The sequence below is a fragment of the Phaenicophaeus curvirostris genome, chromosome 5 (genome assembly GCF_032191515.1).
Source record: "Phaenicophaeus curvirostris isolate KB17595 chromosome 5, BPBGC_Pcur_1.0, whole genome shotgun sequence".
In the NCBI taxonomy this organism is placed as follows: Eukaryota; Metazoa; Chordata; class Aves; order Cuculiformes; family Cuculidae; genus Phaenicophaeus; species Phaenicophaeus curvirostris.
In genome coordinates this window covers 16,213,014-16,226,256 of record NC_091396.1, presented here as the reverse complement: position 1 = coordinate 16,226,256, position 13,243 = coordinate 16,213,014, and the positions used below count along the sequence as shown (strand labels likewise).

Sequence of the window (13,243 nt, the reverse complement as noted above, 5' to 3'; positions counted from 1 at the left end):
TCTGTGTATTTAAAGGGTGCAAACAGCTATGGACAACTTGGTCTTGGTCATAAAGAGGATGTATTGGTACCGCAGCCATTGAAAGACGTTTCCTGCAAGTGTCAAGACATTAAAAGCATTACTGGAGGAGGGGGACATTCTGCAGTTATCACTGGTAAAAACATTGTACTTGGAAGGAGTGTGTGATGTCTTAACACTTTTTTTTTCTTCCTTTTTTTTTTTCTCTCCTGTTTCCCTCTTGATTTGGTGCTGCCATCTATCTCTGGCTTCTGTTTCTGAGGAAATAACCAGTACTTAGTGGCAGAACAGGTTTCTTCTATGCCAAATTAACTCAATATTTTGGGGAAATTCCTGATTTGCTTATCTTCTGCTACTTTATGGCCATGTGAGGACTACTTCTTAACCTGTTTTGTATAACAGCTTTTCATACAAAGCGGTTCATTTTGCTGTATAGCAGATTGGGCAGGTGGAAGGGGAGGAGTCAAGTGCGAGGTTATTCAGTCTTGAGAAGTTTCAGGGTAAGGAGCAGAAGATAACATCTGGTCTTTGAAAGGTTCTGCCATATGCCATAGCTAATTATGGGAAAGAAGGTATACAGACAGATATAAACAGGATAAAAAATTTCATCATCATCAAAATTTCATTAGTGAGGGGTGCCTGTCTTACCATGTAGATTGTCTTCCTTAACAAACCCAACTCTCCAGAGCTGTGCTTATTCAGAGGTGTTTCTGATGCGTCAGAAATAACTGCTTCTTATTCTTTTTGCTTGATTGCAGTGCCTAAAATGACACATAATCATTGTCTTTATTTGCCACAGGGTCTCACGGCCTGTACACTCTTGTGAAGTTTTGTTTGTTTTGTTTCATTTGGTTTTCTTCCAGGTGCAGGAGAACTCTTTGTATGTGGCCATAACAAATATGGGCAGTTGGGATTGAATCACACAGAGGATGTACTGCATTTTACTTTGTGCACTGCCCTGTCCAGCTTTTGTGTAAAACAAGTTGCCTGTGGCTGGGATTTCACCATCATATTAGTAGGTAAATCTGTCTCTGCGGTAGCTGGAGAAATGTGTTGATGTAGAGAACACACTAGAAGTCCCACATTTCTATTACTTGTGTGATGCACAGGCACGTGCAGGTTTTAAGGTGTTTGCCTTGCAGATTAAATTGCTCTATTCTCCTTGTATTCTAGTGAACTTTAGACCTTTACTGAACATGATGTGTAAAACCAGAAGCCTATGGCCTCAGGGACTTTGAAACAGGACATGTTAAGTCCTTTTCTTGAGCTACTTGGCTGTGATATTTTGCTTGTTAGAATGTTACAGTGCTTTGCTTTCGCTCAGAGATTTATTGATCAGGCTCTAAAACTTTATTTTGCAGGATCTGGCCTAGTTCTGTCCTGTGGGTCTAACTCTTTTGGACAATTAGGAGTTCCTCACATATCAAGTCCATGCTTGATTCCACAAAAGATTGAGGTAAAGATTTATAAAGGAGTTGTGTTTCACAGCTCCGTAGTTTATATTGCTTCCAGCAACCTACAAAGATCATCTGATCCGAGGGGACTTAAAGTCAGGTTCTTCAACTGTTTTGTGATAGAGTCTATCTGTTACAGTAAAGTTTCAAAGTAAAGGACCAAAGATGGTTGTTGACCCAGAAATGAGAAGCTAAGGCTGCTTTTCTCATACAGAGAAGTTGCTTGCACCTAACAAAGTTGTTTCTTTCACTAGGGATTATAACATTTCATAATGTACTTTGATAACATGTGCAGAATGAGCCCGATGCTTAGAAGTGATACTGAAATTAGAGAAACTGTGCAAATTTAGTTCAGCTGAAGTTTTGCCTCAAGTTTGCAGGATACTAGATATGAGCCAGAATAGTCCACCCCTAAAAAAAATAAACTGCATGATGGAGTTCAGCAAAGTTAGCTATGCCAATTCGTCTTCTCTGTTGCTTTTGTGCTGCAGTTCTGTTCAAGTGCATGCTGTTTTTTCAAGTGTATTTGTAACTCAAGAGTTTCTCCCTCCTCAAATGAACCTGCAGTTTTATTTCTTGGTTCTGAAACCAGTTAGAAAAAAAAAAAAGCATTGTCACCCCCAAAATAATAGCAATGTGAGAAAGTACGTAGATGCAGGAAAATTAGACTTGAGAGAATAAATTTTAATTTTATAGCTTTTGGGATTTTTCTTTCTTTACTTTTGCATGTAAAGGAACTGACAAGTACATTGACTTGCTTCTTATCTAACTTCCAGTATTTACCAACAATATCAGCTTTCAAGAATATAGAATGGGAAGTTAGATAACACTTGCTCTGTTTTTGGGTATCTTCCATTGTAAATGCTAAATGCTGGACTCTGACAGCATAGCTCATGTTGTTCCTGTAAGTCATGTGTGTATCTGTGGTGATACTTGTAGATGAGGCACTGCTGGGTGTGAGTAGGGAGCTTGGAACGTAGCCCCAGATTAATAGCTTTGAAATGTTTTAAGTAGTAGGTACTGAGACTTCTGTAACACCAGAAAAGCTTTCCTGTTGTTGGCTATAAGCCTAACAGTTTAAATAAATTTCTCACAGGAATTCTAATTAATCCCTAATTTACACTGCAGTTTCTTATTTGGAGAACACTAATATAATTCTTTTCCATCCACATGACCTTTCATGTCTAATGAAAGCAATAGCTACAGAGAAGACAGGATTCTCAGATAAGAAATTTGGCCTCATGGCTCATGCCAGATGCTCCTTTGCTTTTTTTAATGTAGGAGAGGAAGAACAGCTGATCTATGAGGTAACCCCAACTGAATAGGGGTTAACTCACCTGATGTTTCTGTATCCTTGATGTTTCCTGGGAGCATCATTCTGGTATGGTGCCTTGAAATTGGTATTGTTGACAATGCTAATCTGAATCTGTGTAAATACCTTTCGTTTATCTGAAATACTTTCTATTTTGGTTTGTATCCTGTTAAATGCTTGGGCTTAATGCCATCTATTTTAAATAGTGTTACATCTGTGAGAAGAAGAATTTGCAGAATATGCAGAAATGGAGAAGTGCCAGAATTGAAGTACCTTGTGCAAAATCAAGTCACTCATTTTATGCGTGTGTGACTTGGTATAGACTTCTTTTGCATGATTGCATTGAGTGATCTTTGGTGTAGGTGGTACAATCAATTGTGGTGTTTGTGGTCCGAGGGCTTGGTAAGACTGAAGAGCTTGATGGGACTTATTACTGTTTGTCACTGGTATTTGCTCCAAAGGTTTTGGTGCAATTCTTGAGCAGGGCTAAAATTAAGGAATAAACATATCTGTATTGCCAGGAAGGTTCCTTTTTTCATGTGACCATATTGACTGTGGCTTTTTATTTATTGCCACAAACCCGTACACCCAGTTGCTTTTCCTTTATTCAAGATGGGACAAATTTACTTCTGTGATACAAAATGTTGATGTGCATTGTGACATGCAGACTGACATGCGAGAACTATTTTCATGTTGTTCCACTTCTGTGTTTGGCATGTTTTGCTTTTAGAGGCACTAAATGCAAAAAGCAACTAAAACATATATTTCATTTTTTACTTGAGTAGTCTCTCAAAGAGAAGGTGGTGGATGTTGCTGCAGGACTGAGGCATGCTCTTGCTGCTACAGGTAAATGTGTTGTCTTTCTTGTGACATTTAGGTAACAAATGAAATGGAGTTTTAATGGCTTGGAGGGAGTGAGCAGGGAATGAAGGTGAAATTTACTTTAGCTTCTGTTTATCTGTTATACAGTGGAGGGTCAACAAACTGCATGTGCTGTTTTATTTTGGTTTAGTTTTACATGAACTGTAGTATGGGTTCCAAGTAGTGGAATCTAGCTGAAGATGCAAAGGAGATGCATGGAAGAAGAGCTGGATTCCTTTTCCTGTACGAACAGTGGGAATTAAGCTTTCTGGAGTTCTATGCTCATCTTGATTGAGGGCTAGGGCAAGTCTCTGAAAGGTCCTGAGGGGAAGACAAGCGTCTTCACTCCCTCACTGTGCTGGACTGCATGAACAAATTAGCATGAGGAGAAAGAAAGGGCAGAGAAAGTGCAATGAACTCAGAGTAAAAAATAAATTGTGTCCCTTCCTGAGGTGCTGCAGCTATGGTACTTTGTTACTGAATCCTCAATAATGTATGACATTATGTCCTGATATGTCTCGGAGTATCTTATTTTTCTTGCATGTATAAATGAGACTACAACTGTTTGGTACTTGATGACTTCACCAGAGTAATCTGTTTATTTATGAAGTATGTTTTATATGGCATAAAGGTCTTTTAAAGTGTAATTTGAATTGGAGAAAATGTGAATGTCCCTTTAAAACTAATTAATGAGTTAGGTGGTTTTGTTGGTGGTTGATGTGTTCTAATTTCTTCTATTTGTGTTTACTCTGGAAAGAGAATGGTTTGGTGTTTCAGTGGGGAACTGGCATGGCATCTCGGGCAAAGCGTGCAAACCAAGGAAAACCCCTCCCCCTGTTCTTGACAGCAAAGGAGCCCTGTGAAGTAACAGGTAATCAGGAATTCAATTCTTTTGCAAAGGCAGATAGAGCAGAAATATAATTTGGGGTGACATATAGAGCCATTTGGTATTATAAATGTGTAGTGGAGTATCTGAAGCATGGAACGGACATACAAGGTCGTAATCTATGAGGGGGATGATGGTGAGTGTTGCAATGTTTATGGACCAAAACTAGAGGCTTTTGTTAAAAAATTAATCATCCTGTTGCACTCAACAACTCAGCTCTGTTTTATGTCTATACATGAAATATCTGATGTATGAATTTTATGAGACTAACTTTTCTCTAGGCCTGGAAGGTGTAAAGGTGAAGAGGGTTGCTGCAGGCTCCTATCATTCGGTGTCACTCACAGGTAGGCCTTGGGTATAGAGGTGAAAGTCCTTGTCTCAATCTAGAAAGGCTTTTTTGCTTTGGAAATGTTTTAGTTAGACTGGTAAAATGTGATCTGGCCTTGTTAGTGCTGGTTAATTGTTTTGTAGTAGTTCTGGATTCTGAGATCTGTTGGTTTTTTAAGAGCTGGATTCAAGTTTTGAATTCTCCAAATTGTGTGTTTTTTCTTATGGTCAGGTGTGACTTAGCCTTTATGAGTAAGTCATGGTCTGGGCTCTCTACTTAGTGGTCAGAAACTCTGAAAGGATTTGTGGAAGCACATGATTGGGTAATTCTGGGGCTGCAGCATCATGCTGCATTGTATCTCTGGATTGATGAGTGCTGGAGCCAGTGCAACCCTTTGTCTATAGTGTTTGTCTCAGGAAAGGCTGCTGAGACTGTTCAGCTTCTGCTGCGTGAACTCATGCCTCTGTAGGGGGCTGTACTGTGCCAGGATGTGAGATGGTCTGAAGCTATCTTAGATGGCCCTAATATGACAGTGTGCAGATCTGTGTGACGTAATGTAAGAGCACAAGGCTTATTTAAAGCAGTAGGAAGTTACTTTAATTGCTTAGGCACATCCAGAAGTGCCATAAGTCTGCCATTTGTTCTTTGATCTTTAGGCACTGCTCCCTGCTGGGGTATTAAGTAGTAAAGATTTTTTCTTTTTTTTGGCAGACTAGGAGGAGGGGAAACAGAAGCTTTTCATGCTGTCATCTTACAGTTTTGAAGTGCAGAAAATATACGGAAATTTATGAAGACAAGCCTTTGCCAAACTTTATAAGTTTTTAGCAAATATGCAGCCATCTGGTATCTCTGTCATAGTTAATGGAGCACTGGAGTATTTGCTTATGCAGATCTACAGAGATTTAATTGTATGGGGAGATGTTACAAGATGTAAATTATATTGAATTCTGAGATCCAAAGTGTATGCGCGATTAGCAAAGAACACTATAAGGACAAATAGATTCTACTTTAGCTAATTAGCGCTTTATTTAGAGAGTGAGCAGATTAGTCTTTCATGCTTTTGCTTTTTATTTAAGAGAGCAGTCTATTTGGCAGCAGGGGGAACAAGGTTAACAAATTAAGTGCTAAAGATTTTACTAGTGTGATGCTATTGCTGCCCTTCATCCTGCAAGATACTTGTTATTAATTAAAATATGTTGTATTGCAAAGATACTTGAAATAGTAAAGATACTCCTGCAGGATGTAGTATTTGAATGGGGATTTTTTTTCTAGGTATCTCTCGCTGTGCTGCAATTTTTTTGGCTATGTTTCCTGAGCCACCTGCTGGTAGGATACCAGTCACCTGCAGTGAGGCAGTTTTTCAACCCAGGCAGGGTTACTGCAAACCTGAACGGTGGTTTCTTTAAAAAGAGGGTGGTAGTCTACCTGTATAGGCATGAAAGCTCCAGTGAGAGGAATACGGCACTGATTCTTAGTGTCTTGTTAAAACCTACTGAAGAAATGAGATGAGGGTTGAGCATGCAACATTTCCAAGGATAAAGGAAGCACACCTTCTGGAGGTAAAAAAGGAGGTGACGGAGGCAGTGCATGTTAATTGTAGAACCATAAATGGCCACGATGTTTTTCTTTGTTGAAACAAGCTGTTTCTGTCACTCTTTTTTTCCCTCGCTGGAAGGTGTATGCACTTCAGTCTGGGAAAGAATTTATAATTTGAGCAGAAAATTTGAATGAAAAAATTGCTTGATTCCTTTTTTCCCTCCTTTTCATTTTAGTTGTGTTGTTTTACTGAGTGAATGCGAGAAATCCTGCAGATGACTGTCATTGTGTTACTGGATGAGTGTTGGCTTCTCCCCCTCTCCTTGTTTTTCACCAGCATTACTATAGTGGAATTCTCCTGGCTCATTCTTCCTATTACTGTTAGCAACCTGAGATCGTTAAATATAGCGTAGCTTAAGTCCTACTTTATTCCCCCCCCCGCCCCTGGCTCTGAAAGATTTACTTCTGTCATGCTGCTTTTAAAGAGTTCAGTGCTGACCTGAGACTCCCAGAAGCCTTGAATGTTGTGGATGTGTGCTCTGAACAATTCGACATTGCAAGTGATTTGCCATCCAGGCTTTCTGGGCCCATGATCATGTACTTCATGTATACAAGCTTTACTTCTTATGCTTGCAGCTTGTACAGGGTAGCGAAAGATTTAAGGAGACCTGACACAGCTCATGTTCTGTTAAGTGTGTTTTATGGTTTATATTTTTTTAATAGGGAGGCCTAGAACCTGGGTAGAATAATATTTGTGCTGAAAAAAATGAACTAATGATATGTAATATCTGCAGAAGAACGCATCTGAACAGTCATCTTGTTACTGTCAAATGGTCATTAGGCTGTGAGAAACTCTAGCTTGCACCAGTGAAACACAGGAAGCAAAATGGATGTTTCTGTAAATATAATTACCCCCTGACTGGAATCCTGGAGTGTGCATTTGTACGAATACTTATATTACAAAAGGAGTGTGAAAAGACAAGTAATTACACAAGTCTCTCACTAATTGTCTGACATTGTTCTGAGGCATGATAATGTTTTAATTTCACCTTGTGATGGTGTGGTACCTGCTTTAGTTGTATGTTCATAGCGTTGTGTCACATGCCTTTAGGAAGTCACAGCAAGGTGACACAAAGAGCATTAGACTGCCTGTGCTTTGGGGTATTTACTGAATTTGCTCAAGTTGAAGATGGCAGGAGAGTTCTGAGCAGAGCTAGATGTCTGTAGCTCTTGTAGAGAGGCTGAGAGACTGTAATGCAGAGCAGGAGCAGCCAGCCAGGCTTTGAAGAGTCCCAGATAAGGGTAGGATGAATTATTTGCTTCGGTTCAGCAAGTTATTTACTGGACCAAATTAAAGATTTGTGTCAGAGGTGCAAGCTGGCCTGCAAGAACAGGGTAGACTGAGAGGGGCTGCTCGGTGAGTGTCTCCCAGATGCTTTGTTTTTTTTTCCTCAGAGAAGCTGAATACTGTAGTTAGTTTTCTAGTGGAAGTTGGCCTTTACTGTAAACATCTTTCAGTGTCTTTTGAGAGGCTTGTGGCAGAAACGAGGTCTAGGAAGTTTGACCTGAAAGCTGTTCTTGCTTCAGGGAGTTAGTGTAACCCTCAGAAAATGGGCTATGTTGTTTAAAGCCCTTGCAAATATTTCTTACATGCTAGTTACAGTGTCCCTGCATGTGGTAAAGAGTGATAGGAAGAATCATACAGTGAAAATGCGAATCGAATGAAACTTTGTTCTTTCCTCAGCATCACTGAGTTAGAGCCTGGTATCTGCTGGTGTTGTATGTATATCACTTTCAACAAATTTTACTTCTCTGTCTGTTGTAGATGAAGGACACCTTTGTGTCTGGGGTAGCAACAAACATGGGCAGCTAGTGAGCAAAGAGATCTTTCTTGTTGAGCCCAAGAAGATTGAGACTGAGTTTTTCTCAAGTGAAAAGATTGGAGCAGTTTGGAGTGGCTGGACCCACTTGGTGGCACAAACAGGTAGGATATCTTAAAAGCAGCAAACCAGTAAATTGTCTTTATTGCATGCAAACAGTGTTCTGGTTGGATGCAGAGATTTGCAGTTTCACCTGAGTAATGTCTGTCACTTGAAAATGTTAATGACAGACATCCTTTGTCTTCTGTCCTTGAAGTATTATTGTGCTTATAGATTGGAGGGGCTAACATCTTCCTAAATACAGTAGTGCCTGGATGTACACACTAGAGGGGATCAGCCTCTTTGCATCATCAGGTTACTGGTATTCCAGAATATATGTGAGCTTCTGAAGGTCGGTCTGCTGGGTAAGTTATGACATCATCTTTGGAAAGAAAAAAAATTTGATGGAAAACTTGCTTTAGAAAATAGAGAGGTAGGAAAATGTGGCTGCAGCTTCCAAGATGTGACTTTATTTGGCAATAGGTTAATGGGCAAAACTCTTATTCAGGGTACATGAATTAGGGGCAGAGGGGAAGATAATCCAGAGCAAGTGTCTGTCTGAAAGATGTGGGGGCACAGATATGTACCGTTCCCAGGTTAGCTGAATTTAGCTGAGGATCTTAAGAAGAGGCATAGTCAAGAGCCATCTGCTTCTGCCTTCCCGTTTGTGAAGACATTGTCTCATTGCAGTAAGTGAAATAAATTCCATGGCTTTGCACGACTGTAGTTTAAGAGTAAGCCTATCATTTTGTGCTGCTGTTCTTTAGAGTAAGGACAAATAAAATCATGTGTTCAGAAGAAAGTCAATAAACTAAAATAAGCTGGTGTGTATATGTGTTTGTGGTCAAACCTAGAAAATATTTAGGAAAGATCAGTAAAAAGAGGCATCATTAGATCTGACAAAGTTCACTTGAATGCATTTGCATTCCTGCTCTGTTGTGAAATGCAAGGGCGTAGATGAGATGGAGAGATAAGACAAACTTCTGTAGTGATCACATGTGAACAGTCTGTGCTATTTGTTTCTTTGCACATCACAAGGATGAAAGTCTTCCATAGAACAAACAGAACAGCCAGAGTTATATTAACAGGGGTAGCATATGTGAATTTCTGCTTTTGTGTTGTATAAACTGCCAGGTGAGGAAATGATAAGCAGATGAAAGCTTTTTTCCTAAAGTCACATTGGAGATGGAAGAGCCTGTTGGCCAGTCAGGATACAACCTGTTTAGTAGGAAAACTGCTTAAAGGGCCCCAGGTCTGTTATTGATGTATACTTAGTTGTGTAATTATGGGTACCAGTTCAAGGAGTGCTAGGTTACTCAAAGCCTCTTCCAAACTGGCCTTGAACAGCTCCAGGGATGGGGCTTCTGCAGCTTCTCTGGGCAACCTGTTCCAGTGCCTTACCACACTCACAGTAAAGAATTTGTTCATAATAAAAATCTACATCTCCCCTCTTTCAGCTTAAAACTGTTACCCCTTGTCCTGTTGCCTCTTCTTAGTTGTGTTGGTTGTTATCCAGGGAACAGACTGGGCTGCCTTATTCAGTTCCAGTGTCTCTCCTGATGTGTCTCCTGGTGTTTCCTCTTCAGTCTTCAGAATGAATTGGTTCTACAAGGGCATCGCAGAATTTGGAGAAAGCCTCTTCTTCCTGCTGGTCTTTGTTCTTGCAGGCTTCTGTTTTTTTGGGTTATTGTCCTACCTCCCTTCTGTATGTGCTGGTGGGGAAGTTTCTGGCTGTTTGACTGTGGGTCCATAGCAGCTTGGAACCAGCTCTCTAACTCCTCCTGACCCTCCTTGATGCTATGCAGCCTTCTCACCACCTCCCGCAGCTCAGCCACCAGCTGCAGAAGCTGTTCCACCTGAGCACACCGAGCTGTCTGCCCCTGACCCTCATGGAAAGGGTCATTGGGCACTGGAACAGGCTGCCCAGGGAGGTGGTTGAGTCACCTTCCCTGGAGGTGTTTAAGGGACAGGTGGACGAGGTGCTGAGGGGCATGGTTTAGTATTTGATAGGAATGGTTGGACTTGATGATCTGATGGGTCTCTTCCAACCTGGTGATTCTATGATTCTATGAACTCCTTCCACTTTCATGATTCTATGAGACCTTGTGCTTCCTGGTGGGTATGTGCGCCTGCCCTGGAGCTGATTGCCTCTGCCGTTGAAGGAGGCATCCTTCAGGATGAGTAGTGTACTTCAAATGGAGTTCTGATGTGCCCAAAGGTCAGCAGGTGCTTAACTGTTCTGTTAAATTAGTGCTGCAAATCCTGAAGCAGTCATGGAGTAGTGTCCCTTGCTCTGGAGAAAGGTGTCTGTTTTAATTCATAGAATCATGGAATGTTCTGAATTGGAAGGAACTCACAACAGTCATCAAGTCTAGCTCCTGTTCCTGCATAGGACAACCTCAACATTTACACCATGTATGTGTGGACATTGTCCAGATGCTTCTCGAATATTTTTGTGCTTGGCAACATTACTGATTTCCTGGGGAGCCTGTTCCCGTGCTCTGCCACCCTCTGGGTGAAGAACCTTTTCCTAATATCCAACCTAAAGCTCCCCTGGCACATCTTTCTGCCACTCCCTTGGGTCCTGTCATTGGTTGCCAGAGAGAAGAGATCAGCACTTGCTCCTCCTTGTCCCCTTGTGAGGAGACTGTAGACGTACGATGAGGTGTCTCCTCAGTCTCCTCCAGGCTGAACAGACTAAGTGACTTCAGCCGTTCCTCATAAAGCTTCCCCTCTAAACCGTTCACCAACTTTGTGGCCCTCCTCTGGACACTCTCCAGTAGCTTTATATCCTTTTTATCCTGCAGCATCCAAAACTGCACATAGTACTCAAGGTGAGGCCACGCCAGTGCAGAGTAGAGCAGGATGATCACCTCCCTTGACTGGCTGGCAATGCCATCTTTGATGCACCCCAGGACACTGTTGGCCCTCTTGGCTGCCAGTGTACACTGCTGGCTCATGTTCAACTTACCAGAATCCCCAGATCCAAACTCTTTGTGGTGGAATTTGGAGGGATGTGACGTGTGACTAGAAAAACAAATTTATTAAGCATTCTGTTTCATAGCACTCATTGTTTGACATCAAATTACATGAGAGAAATGTCATGTAAAAACACCTGTGTTACTCTGGCTGCTCTGTTTTCTGTTAAAAAGAAATGGTTGAACTCTGAGTTTTAGAGGATGCTATGTTGGATATTTCAGAGCTGTAATCAATGCTACGTGCTGCTTGGAAGATTTTCCAGTGGAGTAAAGGAATTTATCTCAAAATGTATACTGCTTGACTAAAGTGCCTAGGGTCATTCTAACTGGAACAGAAATGGCAGAAGGTAGACATTAGTCAGGATAACCTAGTTTTTAAAAGGAGGGTCTTCTCGACATAGTTTGCCTTGCTTCGCTATTTCTTAATAATGTATACTCACCATGTAAAATGTCCCCAAAGTGTTACTAACTTTGATGTTTCGCTTATTTGATACTTATCGATGGCCATTACAGGAATGAGTGAATTTTTTAGTATCAAATATTTTTTTAAGAAAAAAAGTACATTGAGTGACTAGCAGCTGTATTTTTTTTCATGAATATTTGAGAAGAACTTAAATAAAAATAGGCTGACTTTTTACATCTGCATTAGAAAACCAGCCAAGTGATGCAGTGGCATAAGTTATTGCTGAAACTGAATTTTATGTACTTAGAATTTTAAATCTCATTGAAAGTCAATGGATGTTAACTTAAATCATCCAGAATAAGATTCTGAATGTCCCTTCACCGCCTCTAGATACCAGTCAGAACCTCATGGGATTTTCAAGAGTTGCTCAACTAATAGTCATAGTATGAGCTAAGCACTTAACTATCTCTAAAAAATCACTGACTGCCTGTGATTAAACTTGCTGCTAAGTAACTGAAAAATGCAGCCCACTTGTAAACTTTTCCCTGCTTGTGGTTCTTCCTCCAATATTTTTACCTCCATCTAGCAAAGGAAGATGTGCTGCTTCAGTTTCCTGGTGCTCAAGTCACATAAACCAGAGGTCTCTAAACTTTGTAGACTGTGCACCTCTATCAGTAGAAATTTATTTTGACCACCCCCAATATATGTAAACTTAACTATTTATAATTTATAGACATGTACTACTGCAATATTTCACACAAACTATAAAACATGTGCAATAGAAATTTTATAAAGAATTAGGAAGATTAAATAAACATTACATAAAGTATTAACTAAATGAAAACATTTAATCTATTAACTTATTAATAGATTATTCTTTATTTATTATTTTCTTCTTGTACTCCAGTGGGTTGTCTTTCACATCCCCTGGGCTCCAAGCACTCCACTTTGGAGACCATGCATGTAAACACTTCCTGCTATCCGTACTCTGGGGAGTTCCACAGTTAGTGGAAAGGAAACAAAATAGAGTGATTTTTGGACATGGGAAAATGGAAGGAAGGATTATTGTAGTGTGATGCTTCTCTCTGTTCACTGTGGAAGGTAGGAATATACTTTGGAAAAACATAGTCATGTATAGGGATTTTGCTGCATGAAAGAATGGGTAATATTTTTCTAATTAGTAGTTTCACCATGATGCAAAATTAACAGTTTAATATTTATGCTACTGTATCTGAAGTCATATTGTGTTTTCCATAGAAGGCAGTGGAATTTTAAGAGATGGTTACAAATACTTAGAGTTCTGTTTGGATTTTTGTTCTGGGAACATTAATCCTGGCCAGAGTAGTAATAATAAAACATTTGTAATTGCAGCTGTCTTGACAGTAAATCAAAACTTTTCTCACTGGAAAGATACAGGAAGAAACTGTGTGAATAAAAGGTGGACGTGCTGTTCATGCATAAATTCACAAATTCTGCCATTTCAAAATGACGTTTTCATCTTTATCTGCCAGATCAGATGAACAGTGCTTGACTACAGAACTAATGGAT

General features: G+C 40.2%; 1 protein-coding gene across 7 annotated transcripts in view; it reads left to right on the top strand.

Moving 5' to 3' along the window:
- SERGEF (secretion regulating guanine nucleotide exchange factor) overlaps positions 1 to 13,243 on the top strand; it is a 157,559-nt gene that overhangs the window by 3,411 nt on the left and 140,905 nt on the right. For 6 of the 7 annotated variants that reach the window (XM_069857723.1, XM_069857719.1, XM_069857716.1 and 3 more), the window contains exons 2-8: positions 16 to 154; positions 882 to 1,037; positions 1,380 to 1,474; positions 3,570 to 3,630; positions 4,403 to 4,516; positions 4,813 to 4,875; positions 8,221 to 8,379. In XM_069857723.1, coding sequence (XP_069713824.1) covers positions 16 to 154; positions 882 to 1,037; positions 1,380 to 1,474; positions 3,570 to 3,630; positions 4,403 to 4,516; positions 4,813 to 4,875; positions 8,221 to 8,379 — 787 coding nt within the window. The remainder of the gene's footprint in view (positions 1 to 15; positions 155 to 881; positions 1,038 to 1,379; positions 1,475 to 3,569; positions 3,631 to 4,402; positions 4,517 to 4,812; positions 4,876 to 8,220; positions 8,380 to 13,243) is intronic. The other variant, XM_069857721.1, reaches the window with a different exon arrangement.